Raw genomic sequence first — 25,241 nt, 5'->3', positions numbered from 1 at the left:
TTAAGAGAACAACTGGCATTCAAGTGTTCATGTAAATTGAACAAGAAAAGGGAAGATTTGCCTTGTGCAACATGATGGTGCACGCAGCCCCTGAGTGACTGCAGTGTGCACACAGTGCCGCCGCCCCCCTGCCCCGGAGTCCCCGCTGGGGTGGCCACGCTCTGTCCGCTCTGCAGCCTGGTCTGGACATCTCCCCGCTCACGTGTTCCTTCTTTTTCCTTTCACGCGTGCCCGTCTCTGTAGATGCGGACCCCCCGCCCAGGGCGGTCTACCTGGAACTACCCCTTCCTTCCACGTTTACCTCCTGGGTTTCCACGCCCATCACTGCGTGCGTTTCCCGGGGGACCATCGCGGCACGTCTGTCCTACTGTTGGACAAGGGACCCTGTGTTGCTGTTTTTGCTGGGCCCCCAAACCGGGCAGCCAGCCCCACAGAGGCTTAAATGAAATAAACCGTGAGCCCCACGCGAGGCACTCCGTGCGTCACAGCAGCCGCACTGCTCATGGCACGTAGGATGAGAATTCTGCAAAACGGCTTGCAGAACGCAGCCCCCAAACTTTTCATTTTTTATTTTCAGTGATGAGCTTTCGTATAGCTCCTAATATTTTCAATACTAATTTGCTCCTGCCTTTCTTCACTTACGCTCTAAGACGATTCCTGGGTCCCTTCCCACAGGTACCTGGCTTTATTAAGAAATCAAGATCCTAGGGGCACCTGGGTGGCCCAGTCGGTTAAGTGTCCGACTTTGGCTCAGGTCATGATCTTGCAGTTCGTGAGTTCGAGCCCCACGTCAGGCTCAGTGCTGACAGCTGGGAACCTGGAGCCTGCTTCAGAGGCTGTCTCCCTCTCTCTCTGCCCCTCCCCTGCTCACACTCTGTCTCTCTCTCTCTCTCAAAGTAAATAAACATTAAAAAAAAAAAAGAAATCTAGATTCTTCAGGAACATCTGGGGGGCTCAGTCAGTTGAGCTCCAGACTCTTGATTTTAGCTCCGGTCATGATCCCGGGGTTGTGGGATCGAGCCCCGCGTCAGTGTCTGCACTGAGCGTGGAGACTGCTTGGGGATTTTCTCTCTCTTTCCCCCTCTGCTTCTCCCCTCGACCTCTAAAATAAAACAAAAACAAAGTCTAGATTCTTCACACTTTAGCAGAAAGAAACTTCAGGATGGATGGAACTGTCTTATTAAGCACATATATTTTCTGAGGAATGCCAAAGACACCGTGTTCACAGAGAGGAGGGGTTTTTATGCCACATCAGAGTGAGCCAAAAATTGTCCGTGAGACATGACAAGGGAAAGCCACTGGGTGTGGAAGGGTGAGGACTTTGAACCAAGCATAGAAATATAACAGATGCACATGGGGGAGGGGAAGGAAAGATGATATAAAAACAGAGAGGGAGGCAAAGCACAGGAGACCCTTCAACACAGAGAACAAGCTGAGGGTTGGTTGCTGGAGGGGAGGTGGAGGGGGATGGGCTAGGTGGGGGAGGGACATTAAGGAGGGCGCTTGTTGGGATGAGCACTGGGTGTTGTATCTAAGAAATGAGTCACTGGGTTCTACTCCTGAAGCCAATACTGCACCGTACATTAGCTAACTTGGATTTAAATTAAAAGAGAGAGAGAGACCATGGAATTACTAACATTTTGTCACATTCTGTGCCCTCCAAGCCACAAAAGGACTTTGGCTTTCCATCATGGGGCCCCTCGTTGCCTGTGTCTTTGTCAAAATCCTTGATTTCTTCCTTTCCAATGAACTGCAACACTTTCAAGCCTCCCCTCTGCTTTGCACACTTTCCCTCTTGCTAATTAGACCTTTGTCTACAAGAAGGGCCACCAGGGCAAGGGGCCACTCCATGCCACGCCTCGCCTTTGGGGTCTGGCTTTCTCCCGAGGACACGCCATAGGCCTCCCGCGTGGGGAAGAAGTCCGTGGGTCTGATGGCTCCTAGTGTCCGAGGCAGTGAGAAAGCCGCGTGCCTGGTGTGGGAGAAAGACTTTTTCACAAGTAAGGGAATGAAGCAAAGCCGGGGGAGAAAACTGTTTTGGGGGGGAAGGGCCGGCGGCCTGGGGAGACACCGCGAGTGGTCCCTCTGGCTGTGCTCACACAAGCACGACTCGGCTGGGTGCTTTCGCTGGGCGTCACGCTGAGCAAGACGGCAGGGGACCAGCCACCTCTGATGACTGCGGTTTTCCCGTGACCACCTTCTAAACTCTTGCAGCTGGATCAACATTTTTGCGTCTCGGTTTTCCCCCGAAGTGGGAAAAACCAAATTCTGGGGGATGGAGCTGCTACGCTTTAATACATCTAACACGAATCTCAGCCCCTCTACCCGGCTGGCATTATGCCACTGTTCAGGTGATCACGGAAGGTTTTTAGACTCCTGAGCCTGTGTGTTCCGACTGCTGCTCTTCTTTGGATCCGTGATCTTCTTCTCAGGGCAACAAGCCGCATCGCCAAGGAAACGGTGCAACACAGGAAACATTCTGGTTCCTTAGCCCCGGACTTCACATGCCCTCGGACAGGGAACGGGGTGGGAGCCTCTCTTTGAACATATACTTTGGCTAATATGCAAGGCTGTGTCTATTTCCTTTCCTTTCCTTTTTTCTTTTCTTTTCTTTTCTTTTCTTTTCTTTTCTTTTCTTTTCCTCTTCTCTTCTCTTTTCTTCTCTCTTCTCTTTTCTCTTCTCTCTTCTCTCCTCTTCTCTCTTCTCTTCTCTTTTCTTTTCTTTTCTTTTCTTTTTTCTTTCCTTTCCTTTCCTTTCCTTTCCTATTCCTATTCCTTTTATTTTAGGACTGAGATATGCTACAATCGTAAGGGGCAAAGCATTGCCTTCCTCTCTCTTCCTTCTTTTTTTCTTCCTCTTTCTTCTTTCTTTTTTAGTACTGACTTTAATTTCTCATCAAGCAGAAACATTCTAATTGTTGACCAATACTTTTCCAATGACCATGGACTTCTAGGAATGATGGAGGATTAAGGCATGAAAATGTGGGGAATATCGAGACCCTTAAAGGAATCCAGGTTCTCCCTCATCTACCGGGCGAATGACTCACCATTAAGAACCATTTACTCTGTCAGAATCTGATCTCACTCTGCGAGTTTCTGAGAGCCAACTCAGGAAAGGGCGCCTCGGTTTGCAACCAGATTATTGGTCTTCCTATATTGGTCAAATCCTGTCTGAGGCTGACGCAACACTCTAACAACAGATACGCATCTCTTTATTTTTATTTTGGAGATATGCATGCAGTTGTGGACATAGGGAACATACAGTGTCAGGTTACAGGACGTTATGGAGTGAAGTGTGAATCTCCTTACCCTCTCATTCGGTCAGATTCCCTCCGCAGAGGCAAACACTGCCAACCACTTTCTAAGTAGTCTTCCAAATACTGCGTGCACACTCACGAGTGTCTGCAGCCCTTTGCTGGCACATATCAAAGCACAGCAGAACCTCAGCTCTGCATGATGCTTTTTTACTTTATTTTTTTAAGTTTACTTTTGAGAGCGACAGAGGCAGAGACAGAGCGTGAGCAGGGGAGGGGCACAGAGAGAAGGAGACACAGAACTCAAAGCAGTCTCCAGGCTCTGAGCTCAGTGCAGAGCCTGACGTGGGGTTTGAACCCACGAACCACAAGATCATGACCTGAGCCGAAGTCGGGTGCCTAACCCACTAGCCACTAGGCACCCCTATACTTTTTTACTTTAAATAAGTCTTGTACATCATTAGATATTAGTACACCTTAGAATGCCTTCTCCCCCCCCCCCCATTGCATTGTATTCCATTACACAGAAGTACTATAATTTATTTAAATTCTTCCTTGTCAATGGCTTTTTATCTTGTCTCCAATATTTTACTCTCAGCGCTGGAGAGAACACAAGCTTCACCTCCTTGTTAGGACTTGAAGGTTATTGTTACACGACATATTACTTACGGTGGGACTGCTGAGCCGAGGGCATGTTTTTTCCCAGCTTTATGGAGATACGGTTGACATATAACATTGTGTCAGGTTAAGATGTACGACCTACGATTTGACCCACCTGTTTGTGGCAAGGTCGTCAGCAAGGTAGCACAGCTGACAGCCGTGACGACCCTTTTTCACCTGTGCTGAGAACCCTTCAGACCTCGCCCTTCCCTGGTTGATGTCGGTAAGGCGTCAGTTCCCACCAGCGAGGTGTGAGCGTAGCTGTTCGCCATCTACGTCTTCTCCAATACGTTCTATTTCCAAAATCTGTTTTCATCAACCAGTTGAGAAGGAGGACAAACTCGATACTTTAATTTTTCCTCTGCTTGGCATGTTTTAAAACCCCCCGGCTCTGTGCAGTCTTAGAAAAACAGCGTTAGGCAATGCCTGCGAGATCCCCCGTCTGTCCTTCCAGAGCTGCCCGTGACCCGGGATCCGGATCCAGGGAAGGGCCTTTGTCTTTTCCGTAAGCTCGGAGACTGGCTGTGTTCCGGCAGGAGATGAGGGGTCCCACCCTGGCCTCGATGGTACCAGTGGGAAGGACAGGGAGGACAGAGGCCACGCCTGGTGTCCCAGAGCCCGAGCCCTCGGGCGGTAAAGGATCCGACAGCTGGAGGCCAAGTCAGGTGAGGAGCAGGCTGCCAGTGCCCCGGGTGATGCGAGCTTTCCAGGTTGTCTGTCAGCTCGTAAATCGCCATTTGTACTAAATCCATAAAAATGTAATCATGTCCCTGAACTGTGTGTTGCTTATCAAAATGTTTGATTAAATGTGGTATTTATCTGGGGCACAAGAAAGAAAGACACGGCCCCATCAGTCAGTCACCCAGATTCTGAAGAACACATTCTAGTGCTAGTGTTTATAGACCTGTCTGTCGTTTCGGGACGACCCTATCCTAGAGCCCGCGTATAGCCCAGCACCTGTAGTCACATGTGTCGTGCACTTAAAAGTTTGCTAAGAGGGTGGGTCTCATGGTCAGTGTCTTACCACCAAAAAAACCCCAAACCAAACCAACCAACCAACCAAACAAAAAAACCCAGGAAGATTGACTATAACATAAAATTACTTACATCGATATAAAATATCGCATTAAAATCATTCACCAAGCATATAACAAAATAGAGCACAAACAGCTCCCCCACTAACTTTGCCTTCAAGTGACTCTAAAATATGGGTGTTTCCAATGGCTTCACCAACCATCCACAGCCTGTCTTTATTTATAAAAGGGCACGGGCTTTTCAAACAAAGCGATACTTGTGTTCCCAATGTAGGAAAGAGTTTGGGAAATTGGCCAGAAGGAGAAGTTACGAAATCATCCAGCGTCTCAGAGATAGGAGGAGGCGGGCAAGGGCTCACGCCTCCGCCAGCCTAACTGCCATGTCCATTATTTTAACGTTTCGAGGGGAAGACTGTCAACCACCAGTTAAGGCATAAAGTATGATAAAAGTAATGTGGACATACTTGCACAACTTTGTCAAAGTTAACATTTTTTCTATTTGTTTCAGATTTTTAAAAAAATAAATAAAAAGATTAATTGTACAGTGAGAGATAAATGATAGATGATTAATGGATTGATGGGTGATTGATAGCAAGATAGGCAATAGATTATATAGATAATAGATAAATAGGTACTACTGTGTACTAGGCCATTTAAAAAAAAAATAATGTTTATTTTATTTTTGAGAGAGAGAGATACAGAGCTTGAGTGGGGAAGGGGAAGAGAGAGGGAGACACAGAATCCCAAGCAGGCTCCAGGCTCTGAGCTGTCAGCATGGAGCCTGATGTGGGGCTCGAACTCACAATCCATGAGATCATGACCTGAGCTAAAGGCAGATGCTAACCGACTGAGCCACACAGGGGTCCCTATACTAGGCTATATTTTATGCATCTTAAATCTACTTTCACATTTTCCTTTCTTTACAGCCCCATAAGGTAGATATTATTTTTATATCCACCTTCGATGACACTGGTAAATACCTTGCCCAAATTTCCACTGCAGGCAACTCCATGTACCCCAATTCCATTCCTCTGTTCCCTCCCTAGAAGGATCATTAATCTGAATAGGACATTAATCCATTCCAAGCATTTCTAACAACATCACTATATATATACATATATATGTGTGTGTGTGTGTGTGTATATATATATATATATATATCCATATCCACTTACAACATAGAATATTAATTTGCATGGTTTTTAATCATTTTGGTAAATGGGGTTATAGTGTTCATTTCTTTTGCAGGTTTTCTTTCTTGCTTTCTATCTTTCTTTCTTTCTTCCTTCCTTGCTTCCTTCCTTCCTTCATTCCTTCCATCCTTTCTTCCTTTCCTTCTTTCCTTCTTCCGTCCTTGCCTTCTTCTGTCCTTTCCTTCTTTCCTTCTTTCTTTCTTCTTTCTTTCTCTTTTCTTTCTTTCTTTCTTTCTTATTTCTTTCTTTCCTTTCCTTCTTTCTTTTTCTTTCTTTCCTTCTTCCTTCCTTCCTTTCCTTCTTTCTTTCTTTCTTTCTTCTTTTCTTCCTTCTTTCTTTCTCTTTCTTTTTCTTTTCTTTCTTTTTCTTTCTTTCTTTCTTTCTTTCTTTTCTTTCCTTCCTTTCCTTCTTTCTTTTTCTCTTTCTTTCATTCCTTCTTCCTTCCTTCCTCTCTCTTCTCTTTCTTGTTTTCTTCTTTCCTTCCTTCCTTCCTTTTATTTTCTTCTTTCTTTTCTTTCTTTCTTTCTTTCTTTCTTTCTTTCTTTCTTGTTCTTTCCTTCCTTCCTTTCTTTTTCTTTATTTCTTTCTTTCATTATTTTTATTTAATTTTTTTTCTTAAGTACATTTCAGGCCCAGTGTGGAGCCCAACATGGAGCTTGAACTCACAACTCTGAGATCAAGACCTGAGCTGAGACTGAGTCGGAAGCTTAACCAACTGATCCACCCAGGCGTTTTTCTTTAAATCAAAGGTATGTTCTTGAGACAGGAGCCCCTGGTCCCAGGTGCACACGTATGGGCTTGTGCCTCCCAAGAGGACTGGATGCCTGTTACTGCACCGAAAGCATTCAACTTACCACCCTAGGTGTGTAAGGACAGGAAGATGGGCTGCAACTAAACGCTGAGTAGTGTCAGGTCAGTGACCACGTAAAGACTCATAGGGCACATCCACGTGGCAAGTGTCTGGTACAGACAGGTGTGCTGGGCCTGGCCCAGGTCCCCAGGCTGTGAGATGCCCTTCTAGTGCACAGAGAAGAAAGCAATGCATCTTAATACTCTTGGAGTGATTTCTCTCTTCGCTCTCCCCCATTAAGCACTTCCTTTACACATAACCCCGTGGATGAAGCAGTACCAGGGGCCTGAAACAATGGCACCAGCACCTTCCCTAAAAGAAACTTTGGGACAGATTAAAAGCTGCTTTAATAGCCACAAGAGGATAACGTGACAGAATGAGATAAACCAAAAGACATCTTCTAAGCAGTATTGCAGAGCTACCCTTTCAGCCCCTAACATCTCTTAATGTAAGCGTTCGAGACAATGTCTTGTCATCCCTGAGCACTGCCCAAAGCTGCTGGTCCCCTCTCTGGTTGCGTTTATGCACATGAGCGTATTAATTCACCTGACGAGACTTGCATGGAATCCAGCCAAGGAAGCTCGTGGAAAGTGTCCCGGCTTCTGAGCAGTTCTGTGAGGCGCTTTACCTCCAGTCCTTCGCTGTTGCGTATGTTCAGGGACACCAGGGCTCAGGGGTGGTGGGTCCTGGTTGCAGGGGCTGGATGTGGGGGGAGCAGCCGGGGGCAGGGGGGCGCTGGGCCCCTGAGGGGCTGTGTCAGGGCACATCACGGACATGCTGACACTGATGGGTCCCCTAAACGCAAGTAGAAGTACCAGGTCTGGAAGACTGAAGAAGAAAAGATCAAAAGGTGAGAGGTAGCTGATTCAGGAGAACAGCCCGGACGCAGCTGTGGGGAAGGATGGGCTCAGCTCCTGGGCGGTCAGTGTTCATCCTGCCACACGCATCTCATGTCTGTGTCTCCAGGAGGAGAGTGGTTCTGGCTCGCGGACGGATGGAGGGCTATGGCAGGCATGCTACCAAAACAGATTGTCACAAGGGCACAGGTTCCCAAAGGATAGCCATGTGCTGCCGCCACCAAAAGGGGAGACCCACCAGAGGCAACGGTGTCCAGAGAAGGAGACAGTGCTGTGCGTGGCTGTCCTGGTGCCGTTAGTCAGTGGGATGACCCTGTCGTCCTCTGGAAGGAAGCACCTCCACCACAGTGACAAAGTCAGAGCTTCCTGATTATTGCAAAGAGCCGTCACTTAGAATGGACCGCGTATCTCTATGTTGTGGGCATCCCAGGTCATGCTGAGAATGTGTAAAACTCACAGCCCTTCCAGAAAAAGTCCCCAGCAGTGAGCATGAGAGCTGAGGTGTACTTGGCTCAGGTTCTGTAGCTACCTGAGGACCTACTCCGTGGAGAACGCTTGCTACATGCTAAGTACACCAGACGCTGGAGACAGATTTTGGAGACGACGTAGTAATTCCTAGTCAGTTTTCTTTTTTCTTAATTTTTTTAATGTTTTATTTATGAGAGAGACAGTGAGAGACAGTACAAGCAGAGGAGAGACAGAGAGAGAGGGAGACACGGGATCTGAAGCAGGATCCAGGCTCTGCTAAGCTGTCAGCACAGAGCCCGACGCAGGGCTTGAACTCGTCGACCTCGAGAGATCATGACCTGAGCCGAAGTCAGCCGTTCAACCGACTGAGCCACCCAGGCGCCCCTCCTAGTCATTATTCAAGATGCACAGGTAGAAAAGTCAGCTCAGATTAAAGTTCTCACATGGGGGCGCCTGGGTGCCTCAGTCAGTTAAGCAACAAACTCCTGATATCTTGATATCAGATCACAATCTCATGGTTCTGTGAATTTGAGCCCCACATCGGGCTCAGCACTGACTATGGCGAGCCTGCTTGGGATTCTCTCTCTGCCTCTCTCTCTCTCTCAAAATAAATAAATAAACTTTTAAAAAATTACAAAAAAATAAAGTTCTTGTTTGATTTCAGCGTGTTAGACAGTGTGTTACAACCACAGGATGACTTCAGGGCTCTTGAATTCCAGTTTAATTTCTTAAAAACTTCTTGAGGGCAGATTATGTGCGAGCAATTCTGGGAGATAGTAACACTCATATTGTGGAGTAGTTATAACTCTCGGAATTTTTAACTTGGGGTAATTTTTAACACAGTGAGAACCAAACAGAATCATTTACAATGAAAATGAGAACTTTTTTTTTCATTGCAGAAAAAGAAAATCCTGATGAATTTAATAATGTGGTAGTTTTAGTGAAAACAAGAAGGTGAGGAGAAAACTGATCTCTACTGTCACCGTGTCTAGCTGTGCATCCTTGGGCAAATTAACCAGCCTCTTGGAACTTCTGTGTCGTCATCTATAACATGAAAATTTACACCAACTTTGCTGTATTCAGAGGACTATCTGAAGTTAGGCAGGTCATGTGGAAGGAAAAAAGTCCGGTGCATAATAGGCCCTAAAAACATCCATGGACCCAAAGAGATCCAGAGTCTAAGTGAGATGTCAAAACTCTCGTTTCTTGGAAGTCACGGTGGGGCTATTTTTTTTTTTTTATTATTATTGGTTGTTTTTCATTTTGTAATAACTTGACTCCCAGGAAAATTAGTATATCATTCTGTTTAACTGCAGGACGTTCAGCTTGATGGGCCACCGAGGAGTTGTAAAGTGTTGTGTTTTCTCTCAGCTCCAAAATGAGTGGACCGCAGCTGGCCTTGAATTTTAAAGGCTGAGGGAGGGAAATTTTTGAGCCTTCTTCAAGTGTGATATTTGAAATGCTTTGTTAAATGAGTCCATCAAGTCCTTAGGTGTCGTGTTCCCACACCATAGACCTCTACAGAAAGAACTCCTCTCATGGGGTTTAGGTAGACCAGGGAGAAATACGTCAGCTTCCCCCTGCCACCCTCCGAATCATGCTCACTCACAAGTGTGCTGTTTATTCATCACGCCCACGATGCCAACGTCTGGGGGGAAACACTGAGCCTGGTTCTAAGTGCAATGAGAGCCCCTTACCAACGCTTGCACTCTTTTCCTCCCCTGACACAGACTCCACGCACCTGTTATGGTGAAATAAATTCGTGCACATATGAGGCTAAAATAAAGTCACACCAAAAACTAGAAATCTAAAATTAAATATTTAATTAGAACTCTGATTTGCTTTAAAGGTAGGTGGCATTGCACAGGCTATATTACACTCTCTTTATAATGTTTTTGACAAAAAAGAAAGATACTGTTCATTTTAACAGGCCACTTTAATATTAATACATGTGTAATAGGGTCGGAACTGAAAATCAGCTAGGGGTGGTACATTGTACATTATTGGGAAAATTACAGTTCTGTATTTGTAAAAACATTTATTTTTTTAACAATTTACCTACATTAATCAAAAAATTACAGCATATTTAATAATTTTACAAATTCTTCATAAAAAATATATCTCTGTACAAAAAGGTCGTTTGCACCTACTTCATGTCAGCAGCATGTGGCGAGATGGTAACACGGGGCGGGCAGAGGTGCGATGGGTTTCCTGATCGTGATACCAGCGTTCTGTCCCCCTTTTTTTTATAATAGCTTTTTGTTGTTGTTGTTTACAAAATATCTTACAGAAGAAAAAAATTATTGCAGCTAGCCTGAAGAAAGGCAAGATGTGTGATACGAGCAGCAGTTTTAAACAGCTCTGAAGCACATAACCTGTGTTAGCATGGGGTCCTTCCCGCACACGGTTCTGGGCGCTTCCAGAAGGAGTCTTGCAGCCCCACGGCGGAAGGCGCGTGTGTGGACCACCTGCACGCGCGCCTCCACACCTCGCAGGGGATCTGGTTCAATACCGCGCACACACCCTAGGAAGAAACTCGGCGGACTTCTCGCAGGACCATCGCATGTTGTATTTGGGGTTTAATAACATGCTCCAAAGTGGCAACCAAAGGTCGGGTTTACTGTGCACACAAAGGAAAATGATATCTAATATCTGATATGTGGTTGCCGCGTGTATGTATGTCCTGTTGTTTCAGGAATTTGTAACGTCGTTGACCGGCAAGCAGGTCAGGGATGGGGGGAGAGAGACATTGATTCAGACTCTGAAGTCAGCATTTTGCACCTAGTTTGAATGACTCAAACTTAGATATATGTACAATATATTTATATGTATATATGTATGTATATATATACACCTAATATATATAGTAACCCTGTTCTCCCCTGCACACAGCGATCCTGGAACTTCCTCACGCTCCCTTTCCGTGCCCGGTCAGTGTGCGTGTTAGGAGCCTGGCTCTGGCTGACCTTGTCTAGTCTAAGGAGAAAAATCCGCATAAGGGCCCCAGGCTGCAAAGCAAATCTCCAGTCACGTAATCAGGTTGGCCAGAGGAAAAGGTGCTGGGAATTCAGCGTGATACTAAGGAATTCGTCATTTGGAGTTCAAAAGGCAAAGAAGCAACTAGAAGAGGTCAGTTATGTCCTCCTAACAGCATAGGACCCTTCAAACGAGCAACGCGACAGTGGGCACCAAGGATCAAATATCCGCTAAAGCGTTCAAATCAAAACACATGACATGAAAGAAGGAACTATTATCCTGACACGTTTTTGTGTCTTTTTTTTTCCTTTTTTTTTTTCACTTTTGAAGCCCTGCATTTAAACATGCAACAGAGACACCACTATATCGGCCTTAAAGCTAGGTGTGAATACGCCCACAACAACAGGAATGAAACGCTCTACAGACGCTGCTCTGGAATGTGAGAAGGGAGACGTTTTCCATATGGGGGGTACGTACTTAAAACGCAAATAACAAAATAAGCACTGCCTTTTCAAGACGCTTTTAGCCAAGCCAACAGTTATAAATAAAAATAAACTCGGTCTTCACTGTGGTTTTGTGACATCACCATCTCATTGCCATGTCTTCTATTTCATCCTTTGATGTTTTTATCCGCACTGGGGACCATGCCCATTTCCTTCCTACCATCATTCAGAATTTAATGTATGAGAAATTTTAAACGTGAAAAATCCAGTTGTCTCTGCATCTGGAACTAGCACGAAACGAAGGACACAGTGATATGTAAAATGTGTCACCGGGAAAGAGGAGTGTGTGTAATGTTTCCTGGCCTCCGGAGGGACATCTGATGCTCTGCTCCCGGACAGTTCCCACTGAGTTCAAGGGGCGACTGCACAGCACCGTCCTTCAATGCCATAGCGGAGAGTGGCGGTGCTCTGGAAGAACAAACTGTGATGCAGAGGGAAGACTACAGTGAGCCAAGCCTCACAAGCTCATGAGCTATCTAAAATAAATTACTACTGACATTCTCCATGGCAAACAGAAGCTCAGCAGCCCCCTGGCCACGCAATACAGCAGTACTGGTGGTCACGGGTGCTGCTAAAGGGAACAGAGTGTGCGACAACTGCAAAGCCCTCTGGTGTTTCCCCCCTCTTTCGACATCATCAATGACTTCAACACACATACACAGCTAAAAGAAGCAATGATAAAATAAATCTCTTCAACACCATGTTTCCCTTCAAAACCTGTGCCATATCTGGGGATGTTTTCTTTCGCTAAGATGCCAACTGAACGGATGGATGGTGGATGTTTCGCTGGACAGCATGAGAAGATGCTTATGTACAATGGATAGTGTGTATAAACCCTGTGTAAATAGTTTATTTTTTTATCAGAATCTTACTCAGTCATTCATAACACACTAGTGCAAAAAATTGTGCATCAAAAATTCTGCAATAGAACGGCTGACTGGGAAATTTGCAAATGGCCCTAGGAATGGACACCGAGGGGAGCCGTGAGTCCTCAAAGCTTGTCAGGTCTCAGGAAGGACAGAGTGAAGCGTTTGTAGGTGTGTGCATCTCTACCAGAAAGGTTTCTTCAAGAGAGCTCTGTTGTTGTTGTTGTTGTTGTTGTTGTTGTTGTTTTTCAGAGTATTCATATTTATGGGGGTTAAAAAAACAAAACAACATATTGTGGTGCTATCATTTTATCACCGCACCCAGGGGATGTATCCACGTGCCCAGAAGATTGCATTGAAAGGCATCCCAGCCACACAGAAATACGAAAGTCTGAGGCATTAAGTACAAAGTATTGGCGTGACTCGGCAGTCTTCCTTGAGTGTGCCTTGATCCCGAGCAGATGAAGCCAGGCATGGAGAATCCACGTTCAGAATGCAGGTCTCTGTGTCACCCGATCCTCAGGAGACTCTGGCGCACGTGACTGGAGATTCCCGCCACACAGACGCCAGCAGAAGATGTGAAAGATCACCGCAGCAAAGCCAAGACTAGAAGGGAGAGTGGTATATGGCACCAAAGGAGTTACTGCTTGTCCAACAGAGGTATGGCTATGAATCAGTCCTAATGGGGCACTGAGGGCTATACCACTGTGCACACTGTGTTCAGAGTTGTGTCAAACCGCACAGCCTTTGCCTCTGTGGGTTTTAAGTTTGTATCATACATAGGGTTTTCAAATGAAGCTTGTCCATTGCTGTTTTCGTGTCCGGCATAGCCGTTGTATTGAACTTTTGGTCTCGTTCTAGAGGGGAAAGAAGGAACAGACCGTTAGTGCCCAGATTTCAAGAAAAGAGGCACAGCAGCTGGGGCCTGAGCACAAGACGTCACGCCCGACTCAACAGGGAAACACACACACACGGTTGTGGGGAAGGGTGCGCATCACCACGCTTGTAGACCTTTCTCTTTTTTAGACTTGGTTGTTGGGATTACAAAGATGGTTAAAAAAAATGGAAGCTGTTTCTAAAATCAAAGAGTTAGCTGCCGTTTACAAATATTCTTTGCAACATGGGAAACTCATCAATGCCGGGGTCCGAGTTTGGTTTAGGCATTTGTCATTTGTAAGTTGTTATGACCCTGAGGAAGTCACTGTTCAGTCACTCTCTAAAACGTAAGATGCTGAATCAAGATGTCAACCCTTTAGGACCGTTCAGATCAAACGAAAATAGGAACATAAACTTCAGTTCACTGCTATTATAATGTTCACCAAATACTAGCTATTCTTGTAATATAATATAACCAGTGACTAAGTTATGGAAAAGACATTCAACTGTTTGTCAAACTACTGGTTACAGGTTCTAATTAAAGAAACCCCCTGTGTATGATCTAACTTTAGAGAATTAAAGTAATTTTAGATGTAAAAGACTTAAAGCTGTCTAGTCTGTTCTCCCATGTTTTTTTTTTCCAGAGAAATTACATAAGGCAAATACATCACGTGGTAAAAACGGAACTTTAATGTCAACAACCACACTAGCGAAAACATTATTGATGCTTCTGTTTTAGTGACTTAGCTAGTAAATTTTCTTAACTTATGTTACGTTCATTGAGAAAAAAGAGAATTCTGAGCGTGTACGTTTCACAGAATGAGGTTCCTGTCAACTGCCCCAGGAGTTGGAGAGGTCTTTGACATTGAACTTGAAAACGCTCCAGTAGCAAAATGGAATAAACTAATGCGGCCAAACGTTAATGAAGTTAAAAGCTGGCTAAATCCCCTGTGTAGTCTCCCCGGTCAGGGGTCACCACCATTCCCAAATTGCCAGGGAAACCCCACAGAGTTGGATGGGATCCGAGGACTGCAGAGAACGAAGCATGTGGGAGTCCTGTGTCAGGAGCCCTGGCTCTGACGGAGGAAACACTTCCAAGTGTAATGAGAGCAAGTCAGAAATGAGCAGGAATAAGGTTTTAACTTGAGAAACGTGGAGCCAACTGCTTAAGGAACTTTTACATCTGTAGAGGGTAAGAAGCCAGTGGAGAGAAAACGCATAGCTTGGTGCGTTCCCTGGGTACATGGCAATAACTCAAAGGAAAATGAACTTATGACGTGCCTGAGTGATCGGGCGTGGCTTGGTTGCTCCTGCAGAAACCCCCCAATTCTGAGAACTATAAGAAGTCACACTGGCTTAATGGCTCATGAGAGCCATGAGATTAGACAACCTTCTGTCACGTTCTAGACACAGCGCGGCCTCTCGGATGACAAGCATGATGGGCGACATTGTGCGAGAGCCACACTGAGATTAAATCCCACCAGCCTACAAGCGTGGAAATGAAGGAAGGGGTCAAATTCACAAAAGGACCAAATGGTGTCTCCCTCCCAACTGCTTTTGTGGTCTGTGATCTACCCTCACGCATTTCCTGTGCTGACGCACCAAATACTGAAATACAGAACGTTGTGGTAGGGAAGCTTCTAGGGTTGAAAGACTACAGCTGTGATATATACTGAATATTCCCCCCAATGTTATGTCATCTTAAAATTAAGATATAACCAGAAGTGCTGAATTGTGTAGGGCTGTCTTTTGAAAGGATCAGAGATGTGCCGGAGGGAGCTGTCTCTGAGACATACAAAGGTCGGCCTCGCTGGGAGGTGCGTCAATGAGACGCTCACTGGCAGGTGAGGATGCCGTCTGACTCCTGCACATGGGTCCCCCTGTAGGGGGAGCTTCCAGAGACCCCCCTACAGACAGGGAAATGTCAATAGGTGGGGTAAAAGAACTTTAATGAACTGCATGTTAACCTTGGGGTTAACATGAATGCCAAAAAGATTTAAAAAAAACAAAAAACAAAAATGAATTTGTAGGAATTACAAATTCCTACTGTATGGGTATCTATAAGGGTATTATGTTTCCTAGAGAACCTTGCGAAAGAAGATGTACTTTTAATTTACAGAATTAATTTAATTTAAGAATAGAAGCACTTCTCAGGATGGTGTTTTGTTGGCTAAAGTGGCGGGATATCTTTTCTTACATTTACTACATTTTCAACTAGCCCCAAGGAGAAATTTGAAGATAAGGCTCACGAGACTTATATGCAGAGAATACTGTTTTCTCCATAATAATAATAACAATTATTAATAATTATATAATAACATTAGTTATTTAATTATATAATTATATGTCAATATATATTAATACTTACTAATATAATAATAGTAATTATTAATACAGATGTGTCAATCTTTAATTTTGTAAGTACCTTCTGAGATTCCTTTTACTGAATTATATTTTTAAAATAAGTACATTCCAACTAGAGGAAAAGTGTACACATGTACGTGATCACATAGCAATATAATTTTGAAGTGACATTCCTACTTTTTTTTGTATTTTTGCAAAGCATAAGAAAGCACATATTTGAAGCTATGCTGTGAGACATTAAAAAAAATCCTACACCACATTTTCCTTTTTTTTAAACCAGGATTAAACAGAAATATCTGTATCACATAAATGAACACAGACCACATTTAACATACTTAATATCTTAGAGAATCATGGGTTTTTTTTTCTATTTTTCTTTTGTTTTCTTAGTTTCTTGTTATTATATGTAGGGAATACCACTATTCTAAGTAGTATTTTAGAACAGTTTGGCATATGCCATGTTCTTCCAGGTAATATATTATCCAGAGAAAGACAACATGTATAAGGACTTATAATTCCTCCACAGCTTTTTTTTGTCAGGGATCCACATTAACTCCAAGGAAAGGATCTACTTCACTAAAGTTGTTTTTCTGCAATTTTGACATGTTTCAGTTAGCAGGGATATGCAAATTAATAGATATTCAGAACACTTTTTCAAGCGATGGAACATGTGATATCTCCTACTACATAGTGAGAGCTCAAAGAAAGGAATAAACCCACAATTTCTAGATCACAGATTCATGGAGCTGAAAGAACTCAGAGACCATTCTGTTCAATCTTCTTCTGGAAGGTGGAAATGCTGTCTCAGTGTTCCCAACAACCGGCCACCGATCTTAAAAGTAGAAACGTAATCCTTTATTGTGTCTTTGCGTGGACTACGAAACACAGCATGTTATTTCTTAATCCATCTATTTATCCTCCTAAAGTTCATTACTCGAAGTTGCCCTGCTGAAAAAGTACGGCGGACAACGCAAAGCAAAGCCTTGCCATGTGGGCATCGTTAACGTCAGAGAGAAAACCGTCGAGCCGTGGGGAACGTGTGACCGGGGGCAGCGTGCATTCCCCAGACCAGGGCCTCGCAAGCACACCGGCGTTTTACGGTACCTGTGTTTGTAGAGGTAAAACGCAAATCCGGACAAAATCAGAGCAAAGAACGGAACGAGAATCGCAGCCGCGACCGAGCCGCTGCTAGTGCCGTGGTAATGATTTGAAGGGTCTTGGTCCGAGTTTAAGGGATCTGGAGAACAAAACGAATAATTAGTTTGCAGGTCCCGCGTTCATACTGGAAGATAAGCCTCTGGCAACTTTTATGAACGGGGCCCGAGCCTCCAAGGAGTTGAATTCCATCGATAAACGGACAGTCTTGTAGAAAGATTTTAACGTCTGTTAATGATCAAGTTACAAAAAATGAATTATTCCTTAATGACCTTCAAGAATACCATGAAAAAAATTTCACGTGTCAAATGTGAGAAAGGCGAAAGGGGCACCATACATTGTGACTTTGACTTTCAGTCAGATATATTTGCATTGAAACTAAAACTGAAAGCATCCATATGGTTTTGTCTATGTATGTGGACGTATCTATGGGTACCATTGGCTGTTATATCCTGTCCTAAGACACAGACTCCAGCAAAACAGTAGCTGATGAAATTACCTAAATATTCCAGGGGTCTATATAAATGACATTACATTCTCCGTATGCAAATATATTGGTGTAACCTCTTTCATTTTAGGTACATTGCAGAATTCGTTAGGGTTTAAGAATGCTCAACAAAAGGATATAGCTCAGTGTCATCATGCCAGTTTCCATGAGGACACGGAAGGATGATAAAACGTGATCTCTGTCCATCAGAAGGGAAGGCAGATGTAAGCATCTCAAATGTCATGAAGGTGACGTAACTATAAATTTATAATCCACAGGTACAGAGTGGCAAATAGATGCACGGCCAAGACAGAGATGCAAACGATGAAAACTCAAATTAGAAAACACTTCTCAAGCGATTCCTTCCAGATAAGAAAGTCTGATCTAGGGGCGCCTGGGTGGCTCAGTCAGTTAAGCGTCCGACTTCGGCTCAGGTCATGATCTCGCGGTCCGTGAGTTCGAGCCCCGCGTCAGGCTCTGTGCTGACAGCTCAGAGCCTGGAGCCTGTTTCAGATTCTGTGTCTCCCTCTCTCTCTGACCCTCCCCTGTTCGTGCTCTGTCTCTCTCTGTCTCAAAAATAAAGAAACGATAAAAAAAAAAAGTTTGATCTAAACTGTTTACCCATAACACAAATTTTGAAATGTATTTGGCTTAATCGCTTGAGCTCACTCAATGCCCGTGTGTGAGGGATTACGACTGGGGTCATCTGGATATAGCAGAATTGTGAAAAATAAGTTGACCTGCTTTTAGAAGTGTAGTACCAGAATTTACGGAATGTTAAATACAAGAGAAGTTTTGTTTCATTTTCTTTCACGAACCATGAATGTAAGTAAACAATCAAATACATTTAAAGAGCTTTTCAAACAAAAAATCCTCTCTTCACATTAAAAACATGGCAAGGATTTGACTTGTCGTCGCATCCACAGATGCCGGCTTGCGCTACTCCTTACCGTCCTAAGTTCTAACATGAACATATTTTATAATTGATGTTCGCTCTTGTAACTTGACCATATTTCTTTGAGATCCTTCCTCATCAGCACATATGAATCAGATAATTTTTCACTTTCAGAGGCATCCACAGCCCCCACGCGAGGGGAAAATGCCAGATACATCTTCTCTCTAAACTCGAGCCCCATTGGATGCCCCCACCCTGGGCAGTGAACCGGGGCGACTGACGCACAGCACCGAGGTGGCTCGGAAGCCATCCCATGGCTGTGGCGGCTGGGGAGCCTTGAGGACAATGCTGAGTGTCCCCGGTGGTGGGTCCAGCAGCAGTGGTGCAGCAGTAACAGCCAGCGCCCAGGGTGACAACGTCCTGTACAGGGCGCCGAGGCAGCCCGCTCAGATGGCACCCACTCCACAGACTTGCGGTGACACTGAAAGGTCAGGACACCTCCCTGCCTCAACAGTGCACACGGCACACGGCCACAAGTCCAGCAGGACCTGTGTGTACTAGGACAGGAGTTGCATTGTGCCAAGGGAGCTCGTCGGCTAGCCTTCCTCTTGAACCCCCAGTGCCTACGAGAGAACTGAGGACACAGTAGTGGCTCAATACATGCCTGTCAAGTGAAAGACGGTGCTGCCATGTGGTACGTCAGCATCTATCAGTTTCCATGAAGTTACCACACCTCATTCTCCAGCTTTCTGTAGTTCTGTGAATCTCTTTGCCTCATTCTAATGAATTTGTGTTCTGCTTAAATTGACTGAAGTTACTTTTTTGTTATCCACAGACAAGACTGTCTACTTTTGAACATGATAGGCATCGGACTTCTCATCAATAAAATCATGGAAAATCAACCTGCCGCAAGAGACTGCCCGTCGTAACACAGAGTAACATAAAAGAAGGTCTTTGGGAGCTTCTCAATGATCACGCCTTCAGGAGCTCCTGGCGAGTTTCATGTATTTACTCTCGTTTCAAAGATTTAAAGGGTAATACACACACATGATATTCATTAAAATGGCACAAAAGATACACAAATAATATAATGTTCTTCCAGCAATGGACTATTAATATATACGTTTGTTTCCCTTTTCATACTTTTCTAAAAACATGGCAATATGATATACATTTTTTGTGTTTGGCTTTTTCAACTTAACCATCCATCTTTGAAATTTTGCCATCAGCACACATGAATTAGATTTATTTTTTTTTAGGTGTATAGTATACTATTAATTCGATATGCCAGAAATTTTTCAGCCAGTCTACCTTTGAAGGACATTTAGGCCATTTCTAGTATTTTTCTAATGTCACAATGAAATCTTTTTTTCTGTAGCTATCCAGCAGCAGGAGTCTAAACATACAGGATAATTCTACGAAGCAGAATCATTGCCTAACAGAATTTGTAACTTTTCGCGTGGCTAAATCTTACCAGAATGTCCTCCAAAGTGGTGCTCTGATTTCATTTCAACCATTATTTCACGAGGAGTGCTACAAAACACTTGGGCAATTGTGTGGTATCCAACCGCTAGCCTCTTCCCCTCCCCTGCCCTCCCCTCCCATTGGCCCTCCTCCTTCATACTATCTCTACTATTGCTGCTCTGACAAATCAAACACAGGGCGTCCTTTGTTCCTCATTCACATATCTTTGCTTAAGAGTGAGGGCAAGCGTCTCTTTACATGGAATAAGCTAGCCATTCAATTTTTTAAAAGATCACTATTGAAAGAACTTCATACACTAGAGTACCCACCCAAAGTACATCTAAATCTATCGATAGACAAAGATCGTATATATATATGTATGTGTGTGTGTGCGTGTGTGTACCTGATATATATATATATATATGTGTACACACACACACACAATGGGATATTACTCAGTCAAAAATAAAAAAAAAATTAAAAAAAGAATGAGGTCTTGTCATTTGTGACAACGTGGATGGACCTGGAGAGTATGATGCTGAGTGAAATAAGTCAGACAGAGAAAGACAAATACCATAGCTTTCACTCATATGTGGACTATAAAAATAAACAAAAAACAAACAGACCCTTGAACTGAGAACAAACTCATGGTTGCCAGAAGGAGGGTGGATAGGGGGGTGGGTGAAATGAAGATAAAGGGGATGAAGAGGCACGAATTTCCAGTTATCAAGTAAGTCACAGAGATGAAAGGTACAGCTTAAGATATACTATGAACAATAATGAAATAACGTCGTATGGTTGGCAGATGGTGGTCGCACTTATCGTGGTGACCCCTGAGCAAGGAATGGGCTTGTGGAAACACTGTGTCGTACACCTGAAACTGACATAACGTTGCATGTCAATGTCAATAACAAATAAAACATAAATAAAAGTAATGAAAACAAAAAAATAATAATAATACAGCAAAGGTACAGTTCACAGTCTTTTAGTATGTGCACATGGTGTCATAATCATCGTTACGATTTAAGAACGCTGCTGTCTTCCCTAAAGGAAACCCAGCATCCTCATCCTCCAACCTCTAGCTCCAGGAGACCACTGATCTGCTGTCTGTCTTCAATATGTCTATTCTGGATGGTTTGTTTGTTTATTTATTTATTTAAAATTTTTAATGTTTATTTACCTTTGAGACAGAGACAGAGTGTGAGCTGGGCAGGGGCAGAGAGAGAGGGAGACACAGAGTCAGAAGCTCCAGGCTCTGAGCTGCCAACATAGAGCCCATCGCGGGGCTCCAACTCACGAGCTGTGAGATCATGACCTGAGCCGACGTTGGCCGCCCAACCGACTGAGCCACCCAGGCGTCCCTGGGTGTAATCCTATGATGTGTATTTTGTGTGTGTGTGCATGGCTCCTCCTCCTAAGTATAATGTCTTCAAGACAACATTCCATTGTATGGATATAGCACGTTTTGTCTGTTCATTAGTTGACAGACATCCGGCGGCTTCCACGTCTGGGCTATTGGCAGTAATGCTCCTACAAGCATCGGGCACACAGTTTTGTGTGAACATATGTTCTTACGTGTTCTGCTGGCCATACCTGCAGGAGTGAAATGGCTGCACCTTTTGGTAACTTTCTGTGTAACTGCTTGATGAACGGCCAGACTGTTTTCTACAACACCTGCACCACGGTTACATCCCGTCCATGAAGTAGGACAGCTCCAATCTGTCCACAATTTTGCCGCCTCTCACCCACATGACCATCACCATCCCAGTGCTGTGAGATGGTGTCTCACTGTGGTTTATGTTTCCTGAATGACTAGTGATGTTGAGCAGCTTTTCGTTGCTTATCGATCACGTGTACCTACGTGGAGAGAGGTCTATTCAAATCCTTTGCCGACTTTTCAGTCAGGTTATTTGCTTTTGTTTTCTTGAACCTCAAAAGCCCTTTCTGTATTCTGGAATACAAGTCGCTTAACAGATGCATGTTTTACACTGGTTTTCTTCCATACTGTTTGCATGTGTATGTGAGGTTGGGGGTGGGGTGATTCAGTTTAAATGGGGAAGCCAATTTATCATTCGGGTTCCTACTGGAGTTTCTGCATTAGGGTGGTCTTTCAACCCAAGCTGGTTTAGTATCCATTTAAAGATCACTGTCTTCCCGTTTATCTATTGACTGTAGATGATTAAGAGGTGGTTTATTTTCATCCATGAAAATAGGGGTTAGCCAAACTAGTGAGGCGAACTATTTTTCCTGACAATAACCCCATCATCACGTGGGAATAAAGATTCCGTGCTAAAGCAGGCTGCTATTTTGTCGGATTAGGAAGAAATGGTGTCCTGCAAGGAAAGGGGCAACAGCACATTGATTGTACGGGCCGGGTTTGTCGGGTGAGTGAACCCAGAAGTCCACGGGGGATGGCGCACAGCTCCCCGGGGCGTCCTTAGGCGGAATTACTGGAGCATGTGCCGGGGGAGAAGGGAGGGCAGGTAACTCTAGGGTTTTTGGCTTAGAGCAAGAACAAACTTGACTCATCATTAGCGTTGGTCCAATGCATTTACTCTATGTCATTACCTCAAAATAACATAGCCCAATTTAAAGTACCACTGCTGACATTGTAATTTAAAGCTCTTCTAGTTTGAGCTACTGCATTTGGAATGGTGGCATTAGAGTAGTTTACGATTGATTACTCTTTTTGGTAGAGTTTCTATTTTAAATATAATAATACACAGGTCGGTATGTGTTTCCTTTGGAACCCCTCAGTATCTTGGTAAGAGTCTTATGAACTGAGCCGTGAGTGATAATCGTCACAAAATATTATACCCCTGTGCCTCTGAAAGGCAGCTCAGAGGTCAAAGCCTATATGGATAGAATGTTCCCCCCCAAATTATTATGTTAATAGTGTTCTACAAGTAGGATATAAAGTAGTCTATGTTGTTCTGGAGAAATGGGATGCTAATCGCATTACAAACATGTGTTTTCTCATCCCCGTCAGCAGGGACAACCGCAGCGACTCTCGTGTGCAAAGAGCTTCTGCGTGCACAAAGCGAATGCTTTCCGCTGTCTCTTAATCTTCCCGACCACCCAGAAGGGACTTCCCCGCTGAGATGTCAGATGAAGACAGGCCCAAGAAGATTCTAACTCCTCCTCGATTACAAAACTAGCTGATTGATGGGGGAAGAGTCCAATCGAGTGAAAATTTTTTTCACATATTTTCTTTCTCTGATAACTAAGGTAGAAATCAAGTAGCAGAGAAAGATCGGAAGCAGGGAAGGAGGATCTGTCTATGTGCAGTAAACTTTTTCTTCCTGTAGAAGTCATGCGCCTCTCTCCCCGTCAATGTACAGTCCTCACTTCTTTAGTGAAATATACTGAAATAGACTCCTTCTTATTAAATGTGACACATTGCATAAAACTATTGATTTAAGCAACTATGATAGTCATGTGAGGTGCACGAGGAAGAGTTTTCCACACTTGACTGGCTGAAATCTCTAAAGGCAGAGTCTCTCGGCAGAGTCAGCTTGTCCTTCTCTACCTGGACACCTCCCGAATGGAGGGCCCTGGTGTCTGTTTCTACTGTTCCCCAGAATAACTGCTTTAAAAATCTGATGTTCTGATCATTAAAAATGGAAAACCTTTGTTGCCATAATACACGTTTCTTAGAAGTTAAAAGATTTTTTCGTGCTTTCTTGGTTACTCCGAGTCCCTCTTCTAATTTTCTTAGGGCTATGTAGTTTACTTAGTTCTTTAATTGAGCTTCACTTTTGCTTCACTGTCTCCGTGTTTCTAGTATCTCTTCATATAGTAAGGATACTAGTTTCATATCTGGCCTACATACTGCATTCTTCCAGCTTTGTATTTGTCGGTTCCGCTGTGCCCAGCACTTCTTTTCCGTTCTGTTGTAAAACACGGTTGTCTTTCCCGATACTTTTGTTTATGTTTCCTCCAAGGTCGTGGCCTTTCCATTTCTTTTCAGCACAATAACGTGAAGGCCAAGTTGACATGTGCTTTAAAAAAATAACATGCGAGGGGCGCCTGGGTGGCGCAGTCGGTTAAGCGTCCGACTTCAGCCAGGTCACGATCTCACGGTCCGTGAGTTCGAGCCCCGCGTCAGGCTCTGGGCTGATGGCTCGGAGCCTGGAGCCTGTTTCCGATTCTGTGTCTCCCTCTCTCTCTGCCCCTCCCCCGTTCATGCTCTGTCTCTCTCTGTCCCCAAAAAAAAATAAATAAAAAAAACGTTGAAAAAAAAAATAACATGCGAGCATTTACCTTGCCTTTCCAGCTTGAATTTTCCGAAGTCTTTTCCATGAATGTCACCTTGAAAAGTAAATCCTCCCCTTTCAAGTCCTGATGACACCTGATGTGCATGAAGAAGAGAAAAACAATGCATGGCGGGGATTAATAATACTCTGTTCTGTCATTATAGAACTGTATTCTCACAGCTAGATAGTACAGGTTAAATATGGTGTCTTGTGTCCTTCCTTCCAGTGACACGTCAGTAGTTAAAAACTGGAAAAGACACACGTGAACTAGGACTAACATAAATCCTCACTATTTCATTTTCACCACGAAACAGGTAGTAAAATCGAGAACATGTGCATGGGTTGTAAAGGGGGACAGATACAGGAATTCATATATAACCTACGTCATGTTAAACTCACTTTGTGACACACTCTTGGCTGGGGAGCATCACATGAGGCCGCATACCCTTATGTCGGACAGTGAGTTGGCACACAAACGATGGTTAACTTACAAAGAAGGATATTAGTGGCACTCGTTAAATTTCTATCTGGGGATGACTTTTTCTTTAGAACTGTCAGAGCGGTTACACAATGGCCATGTTCAGACTTTGGGGTGGAATGTGGGGTTACATACAGGACGTGGGTCTAAGTCCCTGTTCTGTCCCTGCGTGACGACCGTTCACAGGAAGTACTTACATAGCCATCTAGTCCCCAGTTGTCATTTTCAAACTTGCTTACAAAAATATCTGCGGGACCTTTAATTTGGAAAGCCTTCAGAAGTAAGTGAGCTTCTTCCTTCTTGTAAACACCTACGGAAAATCAAAGTCGGTTATTCTTACATTGGAGGATTTCACAAGGGTTAATAACTCAGGCGTTCAATCCGTTTGATTTGGAATACGGTACAGAGAGGACAATATCAGAAGTAATGGAAATTATTGCTGTTATTTTTATATTTGAGCCTCAGTACTTCTGTTTTCCACGTACCCATCCGCTGCATTGCATTCGACGTCTTTATCCCACAGAAAGAATAAAGGTTATACACACTCAGTTATATTATTGTTTTAATCTAGCTTTCTAAATTCATATTTTGGTCATTTGTGAGGA

At 43.9% G+C, this 25,241-nt stretch overlaps 1 protein-coding gene across 3 annotated transcripts in view; it reads right to left on the bottom strand.

The window, feature by feature from the left end:
* Window positions 1-10,233: 10,233 nt before the first annotated feature.
* Window positions 10,234-25,241, bottom strand: part of CSMD1 (CUB and Sushi multiple domains 1) — a 2,002,273-nt gene continuing 1,987,265 nt past the window's right edge. For all 3 annotated transcript variants that reach the window (XM_078445226.2, XM_078445227.2, XM_078445228.2), the window contains 4 exons: window positions 24,834-24,946; window positions 24,166-24,253; window positions 17,006-17,138; window positions 10,234-13,518 (listed from right to left, as the gene is read on the bottom strand). In XM_078445226.2, coding sequence (XP_078301352.2) covers window positions 13,359-13,518; window positions 17,006-17,138; window positions 24,166-24,253; window positions 24,834-24,946 — 494 coding nt within the window. In that variant the 3' untranslated portion in view covers window positions 10,234-13,358. The remainder of the gene's footprint in view (window positions 13,519-17,005; window positions 17,139-24,165; window positions 24,254-24,833; window positions 24,947-25,241) is intronic.

The sequence above is a fragment of the Panthera onca genome, chromosome B1, assembly GCF_046562875.1.
Source record: "Panthera onca isolate mPanOnc1 chromosome B1, mPanOnc1 haplotype 2, whole genome shotgun sequence".
NCBI lineage: Eukaryota > Metazoa > Chordata > Mammalia > Carnivora > Felidae > Panthera > Panthera onca.
The sequence above is the reverse complement of the archived record's forward strand: the minus strand, read 5'-3'. Positions and strand labels throughout refer to the sequence as shown.